The 16,052-nt window shown below is 41.2% G+C and overlaps 2 protein-coding genes across 2 annotated transcripts; both read left to right on the top strand.

Annotated features, from left to right (window-relative positions):
- Positions 1 to 2,704: 2,704 nt before the first annotated feature.
- Positions 2,705 to 6,617, top strand: LOC134185694 (uncharacterized). Its single transcript, XM_062653551.1, has 10 exons — positions 2,705 to 2,767; positions 3,019 to 3,441; positions 3,505 to 3,718; positions 3,800 to 3,912; positions 3,981 to 4,111; positions 4,894 to 4,984; positions 5,040 to 5,349; positions 5,412 to 5,569; positions 5,828 to 5,946; positions 6,009 to 6,617. The coding sequence occupies exons 2-7, from the start codon at positions 3,081 to 3,083 to the stop codon at positions 5,219 to 5,221; spliced, it is 1,092 nt and encodes a 363-aa protein (XP_062509535.1). The 5' UTR covers positions 2,705 to 2,767; positions 3,019 to 3,080; the 3' UTR covers positions 5,222 to 5,349; positions 5,412 to 5,569; positions 5,828 to 5,946; positions 6,009 to 6,617.
- Positions 6,618 to 7,611: 994 nt separating this feature from the next.
- On the top strand, positions 7,612 to 8,803 carry LOC134186099 (uncharacterized). Its single transcript, XM_062654016.1, has one exon. It carries the CDS (start codon positions 7,758 to 7,760, stop codon positions 8,703 to 8,705), a length of 948 nt encoding a protein of 315 aa, XP_062510000.1. The 5' UTR covers positions 7,612 to 7,757; the 3' UTR covers positions 8,706 to 8,803.
- The last annotated feature ends 7,249 nt before the right edge of the window (positions 8,804 to 16,052 follow it).

The following is a 16,052-nucleotide window of genomic DNA, read 5'->3' as shown; positions in this document are numbered from 1 at the left end:
AGATAGTCCCCAGTGAACAGGATAGTCCCCGCTAGGGTGGGTTCAAATTGCGTGAACAAGATAGTCCCCGGTGAACAGAATAGGAGCAAATATGAACAGAATAGGAGCAAATATGAACAGAATAGTCCACGTGAACAGGATAGTCCCCGTGAACAGAATAGTCCCTGTACACCACGGACGTGACTCACATACGGATTGGAATGTGCCCGAATACGCTACCAAATGACTTGGGATCGGATTCGAAACTACGTCATAAGTATATTTTAGACATAGCAATCTCTATGACGTTGTGAATAATTAATTTTATCGCAGGATACGGTAGTACCCTGTATGTAGGGATTGCCAGGTTGTGTGGGCGTGGTCATATTTTAGATCTTCAGAAATCACCTTAAAATGTGGTTAAACGCTAATACTCATATCCCACCGGACACAAATTTTAAAATTATGCAAGAATACATCTAGAAATTGTTGTAGACAACCAGGAGATCTAACAGCTAATCATCTGCATAAATTCCTTCTTCAATCTACACACACACACACACACACACACACACACACACACACACACACACACACACACACACACACACACACACACACACACACACAACTACATGCACGTATGCTCGTAGCTCTGAAGCAAGTAGAACACGGCTTCATACTTACTAGTTGTATTATTGCAACTAAATGTAACGTCTGATTCAAACCACCTATACATAAACACTGCATAGCTCTTAACGTATTTGCAAGTACACTGTAAACCTAAGATCCACATGCTCAAGATATAAGACTAGACATGTAGACCAAGTATGGTTTAGAAAATGTGTATTTTTGTTAGGCTATAAAATCTTTGTTTAATTAATGGCGTAGGCTGTGCTTTCGCACTCCTAAAAACTTACCAAACTAGAATTTTTAAAACTTTTTTCCTGAAAAAGAAATAGATGTAGAGATTGTATAAAAAGTAATAGAAACAAGATCTATAGATAATATTAACCAAAGCCAGACATCATTAGTGAATCCTTCCAACCACATTCCCTACATTTTACTTTTATTGGGTTGGAAGGATTCACTAATGATGTCTGGCTTTGGTTAATATTATCTATAGATCTTGTTTCTATTACTTTTTATACAATTCCTACATCTATTTCTTTTTTCAGGAAAAGAGTTTTTAAAATTCTAGTGTATATACTGTTGTCACGTGGCATGGCAAACTTCAGCCATGCGCACTTCAAAATCGTTTAGAAAATAAATTGTCCCGTATATTGCGCGCTGTTAGTATATAATTATCTAGCGGTGCACACGCGGTCGCCGAAGAAGGCGGTGTTTCGCTGCTACGCAACGTCAAACTCGCGGAGTGCGCATGCTCAACACTACCTGAATCACGGGTACAGTACTGTAGGAGGTAGATAAAGAGTGGCCGACTGCTAGCTGTGAGGGTAACTGGACGCTGATTCGTTGATCTTGCTGCTTATCTCATTTGCGTCCACGCATGCGCTGTAACTAACCCGGAGCAACTGCGGATTCGTGTTTCTAGTGGACATGTCTACGAGGTACAAGCACGATGTCAATCGGGTGTATGTGGATAAGGAAGAGCCATGTAGGAAGTACACTAGAAGGCATAGAAATCGTTACCGATGCACCGCTAGACCGTTGGAAGAGCGCATCGACCAAATCGTTATTCTGGGGAAAAAGAAGAAGGCCAGAAAATAATGTAGGTAGGTAGGTAGGTAGGATGTAGCTTTCTTGCGGGTCAACTACACTTTCTTGGTAAACTAAAAGACGTAATAAACGGTATAATGGGCTTGGAGTCCAGACTCTCCTATCATGTATTTAGTTCTGAATATAAGTAGTATTTTAGTTTTACAGCTTAAATTTTAAATTTTTTTATTATTTCCTATTTTAGGAGAATTATCTAGTCAACATATTATGTTTGTTAGACTAATCTACTTACTGAGTATGTATTGTTGTAAAAATGTGATATGGTCAAATATTTCCGTCCAATGATACATCTCGATTTATTTGTATATATATATATGTATATATATATATATATATATATATATATATATATATATATATATATATATATTTGTATATTTATGTATGTATGTATGTATGTATGTATGTGTCTCAATTGGTTAGAGTGTGCAGTTGGGGATTAGCAACATCAGGGACCTTTGGGTCACAGTTTGAGTGCGGGAGGGCCACATACATAAATTCTCTTGGGCAAGGAACTAACAAACAATTGCCTTTCTCTCCATACTTCATATGAAGTATGAAGTATGAAGTACAGCAAGTATGACGTACCTAGTGACTTGATGGAGTGACTGTTGAAAATTTAGAGTATAGCAAGTTTAGTCATTGCAGTATCGAACGTGGGCCTTAGGGGCTCTTGTATCTACGTATGTACAAACAAAAAACTGTATGTATGTATAGCAAGAAAGTAGCTCGTCTACTGATGATGAGGTATATCAAGAAAGTAGCTCGTCTACTGATGATCCCTATACAGGAATCAACATCACAACTTCTACTACACATCAACTGGATGACAAAGACAAAGACTGTGTTTCTGAAAAACAAGTAGCGAGGATGAAGGTTCTGATTCTTGTCATCAGGACAATGAAGATAGTCAACTGATTTGTATGTATTTACATAGACCTGGGTGCAGTGTGGTAGAGCAGATATGTTATTTTTCTAGGTGGGTCGTGCGATGACAACACAGATGAAGAGGTTGATGCTGGACGTTCTGAAAATGAAGAAAATCAAGGTAGATCAGTTTGATATGTGCTAACACAGGTCATTATGTTGTTTAATTAAGAGGCAGTTATAATTGATTTCTTGGCAATACATAAGTAAATTTTATCAGACTATTAAGTATTACATGCTCTAGCTCTTTCTTTTGATTTTATCAGGTCTACCTTTGTATGTTTCTCTTGCTTGTTTCACTTGTTGCTAAATAGATTTCTTAATTAATGGAATCATAGTTTGTAATAGAACACATTAGAGTCTGTTTCTTAGGTTTCCTTTTTGCGACTCATGTTGTACATGATGATAAGCATTACTATGATGAACAGCTGTATATGGGATCACCAATGACTGAAGCGGACAGTATCTTGTTGGTTTCTCTCTTTATCTCCACGCATAGCCTATCAGACGTGGCTCTAAGTGATTTGTTGAAACTCATTTCTCAGCACTGCCTTGTACCCAATAAATGCACAACATCAATTTATAGATTTAGACGAATCAGCAACCAACTCTTGTTTAAGAACCACCAATTCAATTGTCAGCCATCAAAGAAGCTTGTATGTAGTATTTGTCATGAAGAAATCTCAGGCTTGTTTTGTACTAAAGAACGCTACATGGGTCTAAGGCAACATCGTGACAAATCATGTGAACTGTTTACACTGGCTCTCCAACCACAACTTACAAGGCTTATAGCAGGTTAATATTGAAAGCTTGCAGATGTGTTTGTACTGTACCATAGCATTACTTACTTTCAATTAGAGCATGGTGATGAAATTGCTCGATGCAAGAGTAATGGAACTGATCAAATACAAGATGTTTCTGATGGTCTTCGGTTTCAGCGTGTTAAGGAAATTGCTGGCAAGTTTTCTGTAAGTTTGATTTTAAACGCTGATGGAGCTCCAGTGTTTAAGTCATCACAACAATTAGTCTGGCCGTTGTCTTGTGTTGTTGCAGAACTACCACCTAGATTAAGGTTTGCAAAAATGAATAGATATGAATTATCAGAACAATGTTTGTCTATGGATGTTGTATGACACATGTACTGGTGTGACAGGTATGATGTTGACAATATGATACTTGCCGCAATTTGGTGTGGGAGAACAAAACCTCAAATGGCTATATTTTTGAATGCTTTTGTTGAAGAAGTAAAGCAACTATCAGTTGAAGGTACCAGATTACTAGATGTTGATGTGTTTGTTACATTTGGTGATGTGCAACTACATATGCACATGAAGGAATAAAATTGACGTCGGCTATTGGGGAAGAAGCTACTTGGGAGGTTCAAGCACTGCAAGTTGTTGCGGACTTGCCTGCCAAAGCACAGCTTGTGAATCATATGCAGTACAATGGCTATTATGGATGTACAGTAAGTAATTGCAGTATGTTTGCACTGGCTTTTACAGCTCTGTGAGAATTCTTCTTTGCTTACTTAATTAATACCAAAGATGTATCTATCACAAAGGGTAGAGTTTAATTAATACATATGGCTATGGTTGAATTGAGTTTGTGTGATGGTATGTGCATGTTTTGTTTACTGTACAAACTCAATTAATGTTTAACCAGACACTGATTATTCTGAAATGATAATCCAAACATAGTTTCAGTTATCTAGAGCACAGGTGACCTGTTGTAATGTGGTATCACTTTATTTGGTATCACTGCAACTTCTCATTGCAATTTATAAGCATCCCTTAATTGCGAAAATCATTCCCACTCAGCTGGTCAATTATCTAGACAGTTGATTTTCTAGACTGTTTAGTTTTCGCTAAGTCATCGGATAATTGAGGTTGTACTTCAGCTGAGTGATGCTAGCTTAGAACTGAGGGCATCCAAAGAGTACGTATCCCAGTAGCAAAATGTTGCACTGCTACATGTTGTTTAGAAGTGTTTGCATCCTGGAGTTAGAATTGATCATTCTCAGACATATCCTTATGGGGAGTATGAATTAAGAACTTCAGAGATGGTTATGCAGCATGCAACTGAAGCAGATGCTACACATAAACCAGTAAGATTACGTTGGCTATACAAATGTGTACATGTTGCTGGTGTGTGTGTGTGTGTGTGTGTGTGTGTGTGTGTGTGTGTGTGTGTGTGTACGTGCGCACGCGCAGCTTTTTGGACAAACAGTGAAGTGGATGTACCTTGTAGGTTTATGGTGTCAAGGGTAAGGCCGTGCTTTCAGATCTACTACAAATTCCAGAAGATGTGCCTGTTGATTACATGCATGCGATTCTTGAAGGTAGTGCAGAATTTTGGCAGCGTTTTCTAGAAATTAACGTTGTGACACTGTGAAGGAGTTGTTCCACAGCTGCTACAGCTATGGTTTTCTTCAGAGAACCACAGCAAAGACTACTACCTTGGGAGACATAAGAGAGAGATTAGTAGAATGCTTGTAAAAATAGGTGTTCCTCATGACTTCAAACGAAAGCCTATTATACTTTATGCTACCAATAGTTCGCCAATTCTTGACAGATAATTATCACTGCCATTTTGCCCTTTTGGTTACTGCAGTTTATACTTTGCTGTCTTCTCCGAGCATGAACGATATTAAGAAGTCTGGTGTAATGCTTGAGTATTTTGTGCAAGAGATGGAAACTCTATATGGTATCATTAGTTATTAGTGGAGGTTGTATGTAAGTGTTAATTATTTCTCATTATTTATGCAGGTGAAACAGCAATGACAATGAATGTGCACAGCCTTTGTCACTTAGAGAGACAAGTGATTGATTTTAGCCCTTTATGGACAAACTCTATGTTCTCTTTTGAGAATATGGTAAAAGAAGTAGGAGGTCTATTTACGGGAACAAGAGGTGTTGCTGACCAGGTAACAAATTAAGCCAGTATTCCCCAATTTGGTTTGTAGTGCAATTGCGATATATTTATTTAATATATCACACCTGCTCTTTGCTAGCCAGGAAGCTATGTATGTATGTAGGTATATGTATGTATGTAGGTATGTGTTCGTACTACATGTATGATATTATTTCATGGTATGTGTGTATGTATATGTGCATATATAGGTAAATGTAAGGTAGCTACTAAACTGAAATTAGACTATTCTCTATTGTTCGTGATGCCATAGATGGTTCAAAAATTTTTTTCAAGACAACAGCTGGTCTGATTGAGTAGACAGTCTCAGGCACCATCTGTTGTGGAAGAGTATGCTTGTCATCTTCGAATGAGGAGAACTCCCAATTTACGGTAATGTTGAAGAAATGGTCACCGATTTTGTTCTGTGTATTGATTGGAACTATCTGCAATAGGGGGAACACTGTGACAATTGAAAATGGAATTGAGTTTTTTCTTCCAGTAGAAGAACAACAACCACTTTCAAACTTGGAAATACAAGCCATCACTGCCTTGACAGGAACAGCACCACTGTTGGCTGGTACAGCATGTCGGGCCATAGTGAGACATGAAGTTTTTCATTCACTTCTTTACCAGAGATGTGGTAGCAGTTCAAGCATGGTAGTAGAAATTGAGAGTGCCACTCTCCTTTATGGAAAAGTTCTGAAATTTGTTCTTGTTGAATCGACAGCAGTTGCAATAGTACAATGATACCATAGGCATCAATCTAACATTTGTAAGGATGGTCAGCAATTGCCAACGTTATCGCTGCTAAGACGATTTGTTCGAGACAATTGTCTCGCATCATTCTACATGCCAGTGGAAGAGATAGATGAACTGGTTGCTGTGTACTGCAGTAAAATAAGTAAAAAGTGCATTTTTGTTGCTGACAATGATTTTAGTGACAATGTATGTGGATTTTTGGTGCCGGTTTTAAGAGATTATCGTGTGTAAAGTGTGCAAACTGTATTAGTATTAGTAGCTGTAGCCTAGAATTGAATAATATTGGCAAGAGTTGTGGAAGAGATTATTATTGTGACAATAAGGTAGATAATTTGACTGGTATGTCTACCAGCAGATATATACTAGTAGGTTGGAGCAAGAACTTGCAAGTTCTAGGAGACGCGTGCGTTCATGTAAGAACATACAAGTACTTAGTTGGTCAATTGATACGTGCAGAAATAGAACTTCGCTAATTTCTACTTGCCAAATTGTTTAACTAAGAGATTGAACTGCAACAGTGTTCGCTTGAAATCGTTATTCTCCGTGTAAATGCTGCATAATAGCACGTACAGCAGATCGAGACAAGGTTATTTATGAACTTGCAAGATCTTGAGAGTCCAAGAACGAGAAAGTACTTGGCGGTCACGCTATCAATGCAATAGAACATTTTGAAATTAGCCTAGCAAACGAACCTGATTTAGAAAAGCACCAGTCAATCAGCCAGTTTTTCTCTAGGATTAATAGAGAGATTCTGAAGTGCTCCTTGACTTGACGCGTACTAAGAACATGCAAGGCCTTGACCCAAGTTCATGCGTGAACATGACGTTTGCCAAGTACGTGCAAGTAATTGAAACTCCTTGCAAGGTCTTGCGCAAGAACTTCAACCCGGGTGCACCTTTAGGCTCCCCTAGCCTATTCTCGTTACTGCCGCCTTCTTCTATATACAAAGACACGCGTGCAATAAATACTGCGAAGCTCATGCAGTGACGGATCCAGAGGGGGTACTCTCTGTGGTTTCCGGGCAGCAGTGGCGTAGTGCAGAGTCCAAGATTTGGGGGAACACTAAAAATTCTTTCTAAATCTGTATTTAGGTCCTGCGAGGCGACTGTGACTCTCTAGACCTTGTCCTAGGCTAATTAATATCAGGCCGGATACTCTGTCTGAGACTTAATATACTAATTAGATCCTGTGACACCGGCTCTCTCTCTCTCGCTCTCTCTTTCTTTGTCATGTCCGGCTACAATTCAGTTCCTGGCCTAATCTCCAGTACGTTTCACATTCTAGTGTGGTGTTTTGCTATCGCAGCTATCTCTGGCAACGTCCTGGTGCTGATATGGCGATGCGCAACCAAGGAGTCACGCCTGCAACTTCTTTCTCTACTAATCGTCAGTCTTGCCGTTGCTGATATTCTCTGGTCTTGTCACTTCCTCATCCAAGAAGTGATGCTCTTGCCTGTGCTAGACGCTGGTAAAGGCGACACTTTCGATTTCACTTCTCGAGATGAAGCTCTTTGCCTCACCGTCACTTTCCTAGCTGCCACATCTTGTAATGCAGTAATGACTACAGCAGTCGGCATAGCTCTCCACACTGCCTTTACTCTTGTTGGTCATTGTCATAATGTTATTGTTTACATAGTTGTGGTTATCACCTGGATGTTTTCTTTGACTTTTGCAACTTGGCTGACTCTTCAAATGAACGACGTCGTCCAGCATTATAATAGGAGTATGTCTGCGAGTACCTTCTCATTGACGGCAACATTTGGTTGCATGGGAGACGCGAATCTTAATTCCTATCCGATCATCGTTACCTCCATCAACGCAGTGGCTTCTGTTGCCTGTATTGTCATCTACAGTCTATTGTGCTGCAGACTGAGAAAATTCAATGTTAATGTTGCTAGTAGAGAACTAAAACATTTGCAGATAAGACTAACGGTTATAGTTGTGGTGAATGTGATCGTCTGGTGGCCCACTTGCATTATTTATTGGTATAGTTATGTCAGAGACGAGACTGTGTTCAACGGTAAGCTGAGCTTGGATGCTACTTTGCCTATAAAGATGTTGACTGTGGTGGTGAGCTTGATTAATCCGTTGATCTACACAATAGCTTCAAAACGTGTGACTAAGGCAATAAAAAATGTCTGTGTTTTTATATGTTGTCATGGCAACAGTGAACGACAAAGACTAATTGTTGCAAACGAGGATGAAAACGAATCAAGATGTGGTTGCTCTGTTGTTTGTCAGATGATTTATCGAGTTCGAGGAAGACATGATTTTAGAAAAGGAACTCAATTGAAAGGAGATACCATAGATCAGACGACATCAAGTCACTTGTTTCCGGAAATTGACCCTTTTCAAAATGAAATGGACCAACTGCCATCCGAGTCAGTCTAAATTGCGGTAATTGTGTATAACCATGCTGCTAATATTTTAAGTAAACTTTTACTGAAACGCATGCCATGCTTTATCTGTTTCAAATAGATGAAATTAAGATTATCAGCTAATCTATTGATTGATTTATACGCAAATCTTTCCCTGCACGTGCCGAGAGTCTGCGTGTAGAGAGAACGCGCGCCAATTTCGGTTTCGAACAAACAAATGACGTGGCCTCGAATAGCGTACACACACACACACACACACACACACACACACACACACACACACACACACACACACACACACACACACACACACACACACACACACACACTATATATGTATGTATGTATGTATGTATGTATGTATGTATGTATGTATATATATAATATATGTATGTATGTATGTATGTATGTATGTATATATATATATATATATATATATATATATATATATATATATATATATATATATATATATACACATATACTCTATATATTGTCAAGTGCTGTACGCGTGCAGCAGCTTTTCCACGCTAGCAGCGAGGGTTCAGCACTTTAGTGCTTCTTTATTAATCCTAGCCGTAGCAAGCGTTATAGTAGTCGTCTTACCAGAAGTAGCGAACAACCGACTTGACGGAAATACCGACTCAACGAATACGACCATGTAAAGAACTTGTGTAATATGAGCTTGTCCGCTAGTCTAGGCGGGTCACGCAGGACGTTGCGATTTTGATGTACTGATGATGACTTTCGAGTGTACCTTCAAGGTCATAGCGAACGGAGAGTAAGTGAACAGAGAGCAAGTGAACCTGCGACAAAGCACGATGCCAAAGTGATTTACCGTTGATAAGAAGACTGCCTGTCCCTTTTCAGCCACCTGTATAAACAAGTGTTGGACCTACTGTCTGTTCCCATAAGTGTGAACTCTGAAAATCATCACTTTCGCGATGATATCGGTATCGTTAGAAACCACTAGGTCTGGCATTTCTGTTTATTAAATTATCTAAGCTTTTCCTACAAACGAAACGGAAGACTAATACTCGTGCATATCAAAGACAAACGGATGGAGCAATGGTTATTATTCAGTTATCTTGTAAGACCAACGGATCAGCAACTGGAACCATTTAAGATAATGGGTGTAACATGGTCCAACTGGAGCAGCTCCTAGTGCTCTAATAAGCACACCTCGTGTGATCTCTACTTCATCACTCACCTCCGAGTTTACACTCACCGGGAATAGACAGTAGTGTGACTCAGCCATCTGTATATACAATTGTTGGAAGGCTTGTGTCTAGTGACATGCACGTGGTGTTAGTTTGTGCAAACTTTTAAGTAGGTGCTTGTCCAGCAACTGTTTAGTGTTGTTAGGCGTTGTTTGCGATTGAAGTACGTACCTGTGCCTCGTTGCTGAGGCTAAAATCAATCGTTGGGAGGTACGTTTCCTGTTGTGCAGTGCGTTTGGAAGCATACACATTGCTAATTCTACTGTACAACCAAAGTACCCGAAACTGGAAAGGGATCAATTTTTTGTCGCCTAGGATTCAGTACTGTGTAAATGCTCTCTTTCATTCAGATCAGTTACTAACCTAAACATAGAATCTGACGTAAAATTCTCAATGATCAACCCTAGGCGTACCGAGGGTTATAGTAGTCGTCTTACCGGTGTGGCGAACGAACGACTGGACGGAAATACGGTCTCGACGAAAACGACCATGTAAACAACTTTGGAATGTATAGCGTGCGCTCGTGTAATCTCGACATGTGGCTGTTGGAGCTTGTCCACCAGTATAGGTGGAGTTACGCCCTATGTTCAAATTTTGATTACTTATCATGACTCTCGAGTTATAGACTACATTAAAGGCCATAGCGAACAGAGAGTACGTGCATCTGCGACAAAGTGCCGCACCGCAGTGATTTACAGTTTGATGATATAGGATCTAGATACTGCCTGTCCTTTCTCAGCCACCTGTATAAACAAGTGTTGGGATGCTTGGGTCTTGTAGTGACGTGAACAGATTTACCGTTTGATGACTGCCTGTCCTTTCTCAGCCACCTGTATAAACAGGTGTTGGGATGCTTGTGTAGTGACGTGCACGTGGTATTAATAGGCTATATCCGCAACTCTACCATTTAAATCAACAACTACTGTGTTTGGTTGAAGTGGAACTAAATATGCATTTACCGTACATTTGCAAGAATCTAGTTGCGGTATTGATTGCACCATAGAAACCGCTTCGTTTGACATAGCGATTTGACAAACGTATTCACCAGCAGAACGTTTGAACAGTGCAGATGCACTCACATATTCCACCAGCTCATTTTCACGTAGATGTAGAGGTGTCCTTAGCTAAACACCCAAGCGGTCATTCCAGCACATTGTCAATGACTGTCGGCGAGACGGCTAGCATGTATTCACGCTGCTGCCATGCCAGCTCTCTCCAGATAGCGTTTATGGTTTCTTGCATGGTACGAATCAATTGTGCCTGCCACCACAGTACCGTCAGTCGGTTGTCGTCAAGCTGTAGGTATGCAGCCCCTTGATAGCTATTTTCGTTTCATTCCGATTGACGTCCAAATGTCTCGAAAGCAACCAGTTGAAGATGTGTTGGCAAGAGTGTTGGAAACTACAACATCGCAGAACTAAAGCAGTGGATGGCCAAGCACAGAATGATAGAAACGCCAACCGGTTCCCATAATGCAATCAATACCGCAACCAGGTTCTTGCAAATGTACGGTAAACGTATATTTGGTCCCACCGCAACCAAACATAGTAATTGTTGATTTGAATGGTAGAGTTGCGGATATGGTATTTTAGCCTCGGAGCCAGACCGTTTTTGCACGTGAGAGGCTTAAGGGCGGAGAGAAAAAGCCGTTTGGGGACTTCGCCGATCAGACCTAGTTCGGAAGAGGACGACTCTTCTTCGCTGAATTGCAACCGCGCCAATCAAAACCCACGCCTTGAGATAGGCGGCCAATCGGTGATGAAAATGCTAATAGCAACGCAGCGGATGACGTTAATGCGTCTGCAGGTGCAACAGCTAATGTGGTAAGTGATTACATTTACAGCTTGTAAGGTGTTGGAGTGTGAGCGGCTACGAGTGGCCGTCTAGTGTTGTCTGTTAGGGATGACTTCTGAGCAATGCCTGACGATGAAGCATTGCAGCTGCCATGCCCAGCGTTTTGCCTCTTGTCGGCGAGCAGAATTTGAAGTCACTGCAGAAGCTTTCTCTTCGCCTCCTTGTGTACGGCTTTGGAAAATCGCTCATTTTGCATGTTCTCCCGCCATCGCTTGTGCCCGACTAGCAGCCAATATGGCTTCTGGCAATATCCCGCGCGGATCTTGTGATGCTTGTGGTAACTCCGCTGAAGTCGCTGATGGGAGATCAGGTCGCTCTTATTAAAACGTAAGTGTTTGCAGCTGCCATTGTTGGTGAATCGAAATCGTCAGACTCTGATATCAATGGTAGGAAAATTCCGCCATGTCTATGAATGCCCCGAAGTCAGCTAGTCGGCTCACTCGAGTGGTGATGCCCCCCTAGCTAGATAGAAGCAAGTTGTGTTTAGCGCGCCCTGACGTAAAGTTACTGCCGCAAATTCTGCACTTGTCTGAAGATACAGACTTTCTAGGTGTAAGCAGACTGCAAGATGACATGGAGAACGACACAACCACTGCATGGTTCTCAAATCATTGTAAGTAGGCTAATAACTGTGAGACTCGTTTAGCATAATAACAAATTAAGTCGTTGCGCCTACTTCCGAGCTCACTTACAATAGTGTAGTCCCAGACCGCTTTTTCCTCTCCGCCCTCGCACCCGCCCTTCCCGCCCCCTCACGTGCAAAAGCGGTCTGGCTCCGAGGCTATGTCTATTGTGTATGCTTGCAAGTAGGTGCTTGCCAACCAGTACACGTGTGCAGTAACTGTCTGGTGTTATGGCGATTGAAGTACGTACCTGTGTCTCGTTGTTGAGGCTAAAATCAATCGTTGGGTGGCATGGGCTGCTCGGATTAGCGAGGTTCGACTGTTCAACGAAAGTACCCAAAACTGGAAAGGAGTCAATTTCTCGACGTTTATAGGGTTCAGCACTGTATAGTGCTCCCTTTCATTATTTTTGTTTCAGAGCCATCTTAATGCTACTAGTTAATTCAATGTTTCACAACCACAGGTCCATCGATCTCTAAACTTGGTTACTGAAAACAGAATTAGGGATGTAAAAATTGAGACAAAGTAGACCGCTTTCAAATATATAAAAATACTGTCTAATGCAGGATAAAAGTGTTTTAGTGTTGCTAACAATGCTTTGACCCCAAGTAGTAGGAATATCTTATCGCAAAAGAGGGTCCCTTCAAACTGAATTCTTAACCTAGTGTTGTAGGGGCTAATTAAAAGTTAGTGGTCGGTTGCATGGTCACGTGTTGTTGTCACGTGCGACAATGGACTCCCATAGATGGACAGGATGAGACATACCTGTGCTAGAACGGCTCACTGTCGACAGCGAAACAAGAGTACGTGAACAGGTAACATTTATCACGCATGCAATTATCTCCTAAACGATTCCAGCTTCAATGTCTCTGCAGTCTGCAATCTGCGTTCTAACCAGATACGTTTTACAGTGTAACAGCTCTCTAGGCGTTTACATGCATGCAGTAACCTAGACTGACTCAAACTGGCAGATCGCCCATTTCATTTGTTAAAGGTCCAATTTCTGGAAACAGGCTGCTTGATGTTGTCTGATCCATTGTGTCTCTCATCAATCGAATCCCTTTCCCACGTCTTCCTTCCACTTGACAAATAGTCTGACAAACAACGGAGCAACCACAACTTGATTCGGTTTCATCCCCGTTTGCAATAATTAGTCTCCTCCTTTCACTGTTACCATAACAGCATATTAAAACGCAGACGGTTTTGATTACATTCATGACGTATTTTAGATCTATTGTGTAGATCAACGGATTAATCAAGCTCACCACCACAGTCAACACCATGATAGGCAATGGAGCATCCAAGCTCAGCTTACCGTTGAACACAAACTCACCATTGACATAACTATACCAATAAATGATGCAAGCCGGCCACCAGACGATCACATTCACCACAACTATAACCGTTAGTCTTATCTTCAAATGTTTCAATTCTGTACTAGCAACGTAACTGTTGAATTTCCTCAGCTTGCAGCACAAAGTACTGTAGATGAGAATACAGGCAACAGAAGCCACTGCGTTGATGGAGGTAACGATGATCGGATAAGAAATAGGATTCGAGCCTCCCATGCAACCAAATGTTGCTATCAATGAGAAGGTACTTGCCGACATACTTCTATTAAAATGCTTGACGATGTCATTCATTTCAAGAGTCACCGAAGTTGCCAGCGACAAAGAAAAGATCCAGCCAGTAACCACAACTATGTAAACGATAATTTTTTGACGATGACCAACAAGAGTAAAGGCAGTGTGGAGAGCTATGCCGACCACTGTAGCCATTACTGCACTACAACTAGTAAAGGTCAAGAAAGTGGCTGTGAGGCAGAGACTTTCATCTTGAGGGGTGAAATCAAAAGTGTCGTTTTTGCCAGCGTCTAGCGCAGGCAGGAGCATCACTTCTTGGATGAGGTAGTGAAAAGACCAGAGAATATCAGCAACGGAGAGACTGACGATTAGTAGAGAGAGAATTTGCAGGCGTGACTCCTTCCTTGCGCAGCGCCATACCATTAACAGCACGTTGCCAATAATGGCTGCAGTTGCAAAGAACCACACTAGAACGTGAAAAGTACTGGACAATACGCCGGGAGCTGAATCGTCGATGAACATGATGTAGATCTGGCCTCTCGCGCATGCACACATACACCTAGGCGTGACCGATAAAAAACGGGTTCATGCATGTGTTTCATTGCGTACCCATGTTAGCGTTTCAAGAGACAAAGAACACTAAATGTGCTCGCTCAATCGCTCAGATTGAAAATATGCCGTTAACGGTTAGTACCTTGTTAGATTAGTAAATACAATAATTATTGTCTCGCTCTTGTACATACTAAAGCTGTTCTAGCCTAACAGTCTGCATGTGTTTCTAGCCTCGTCCTCAGACTCTCTCGCGCTAGTCTTGTCCGGTGCCCGTATGACAATTCCAAGAGTCTGGTATCATCCCGCCTACTTCCTACCATCTCTTCTTACTAACTGTTGATAAGTGGACCACTAAATGGTACCCCAACGTCATCAAGTGTCACCCCCAAAGTCGTCATGCATCAAGTGTCCCGTAGCTTCAAAATCAAATTAGCGTTAGAACTATAATCCAATGAAAAGTACAGAAAGTTCAAAGCCCATGGCTGGTATTCAGCTTGATTGTAATTAGTTGCGTCATGACAGAATTCTAGGTACATGTATGTTCACGGCAGGGCCATGTATGCAACGGTGCTTCCCGGTCACCATTTTCATAAACGCTATGCTCATAAACACATCATTCTAGTTTCTAGTTTATTCAAACATGATAACTCAAGAGGTACTGAAGAAAGCTTCAAATTGTTAGCTAAACTCTGCAAAGGCTCTACTCTATTCATGATGGACTGTGACACAATAAAGCTTACCGCTGATTATTGCTCCCAGAAAACGAAACGCAAAACATCGTAGCTGAACAACGCGTGATAGCTACGAACACAGTAACCGACTATCATAGGTTACCGTCACGCAAAGACGATCGAAGCCTACCAACGATCTTCGTTCACCAATGATCTTTGTTCCCACAACAAGGAACGACTAATTTTAGCCGCGACAAAACGGCAACGATAAATAACGTACTTCACACGCAACAACCAACTGCAGAAACAAGGAAAATGCTCAACGACACTTCAGCTGCATGTACTATAGGCCGTAAATCTTACCACTAATTTTTTCCCCACAACACCGACAGCTGCTGCGCACAAAATAAGCTCTTTAAATAATTATGAGCGAAAACACGTTGTCTAGCAACATACCAGACTGTAACAACAATACTCTAGACATACCTACTAGATCCGGCTCGTATTGCAAATCAGTACTCTATCTAGAAAGAAATGGACTCACAACACATTTCCACATATCGATGCAACTACTTTGTCTTGTAACTTTGGGTTGATCCAGTCCGCGAAACAATGAATCAGCTGTGTTTGTCTAGAAACAACGCTATTCAGAACAGTGCACCTATGCGTGCGCTAAATAGATAGTACCGCCTACATCTGTGTAGTCGGTCGTCGACAAGAATCACTACTGTAACGAGAGGCTCCGCCTCGGGTTAATAAACGAACCACACGACCATTGCTTGGTATTTGTGGAATTGCAGACAACTGAAGCATGTTGAAAGGTAAGTCTATGGAGTGTTGGTGACGGGTGTCGTGTA

The sequence above is a fragment of the Corticium candelabrum genome, chromosome 10, assembly GCF_963422355.1.
Source record: "Corticium candelabrum chromosome 10, ooCorCand1.1, whole genome shotgun sequence".
Classification (NCBI taxonomy): Eukaryota; Metazoa; Porifera; class Homoscleromorpha; order Homosclerophorida; family Plakinidae; genus Corticium; species Corticium candelabrum.
The sequence above is the reverse complement of the archived record's forward strand: the minus strand, read 5'-3'. Positions and strand labels throughout refer to the sequence as shown.

Excerpts from the sequence above, each read along its gene's own strand:
- LOC134185694 (XM_062653551.1), top strand. The coding sequence starts at position 3,081 with ATGGGATCACCAATGACTGAAGCGGACAGTATCTTGTTGGTTTCTCTC. Across the intron at positions 3,719-3,799 it reads GAACTACCACCTAGATTAAG|GTATGATGTTGACAATATGA; the intron begins GTTTGCAAAAAT and ends CTGGTGTGACAG. Across the intron at positions 4,985-5,039 it reads CATGCATGCGATTCTTGAAG|GAGTTGTTCCACAGCTGCTA; the intron begins GTAGTGCAGAAT and ends GACACTGTGAAG.
- LOC134186099 (XM_062654016.1), top strand. The coding sequence starts at position 7,758 with ATGCTCTTGCCTGTGCTAGACGCTGGTAAAGGCGACACTTTCGATTTC.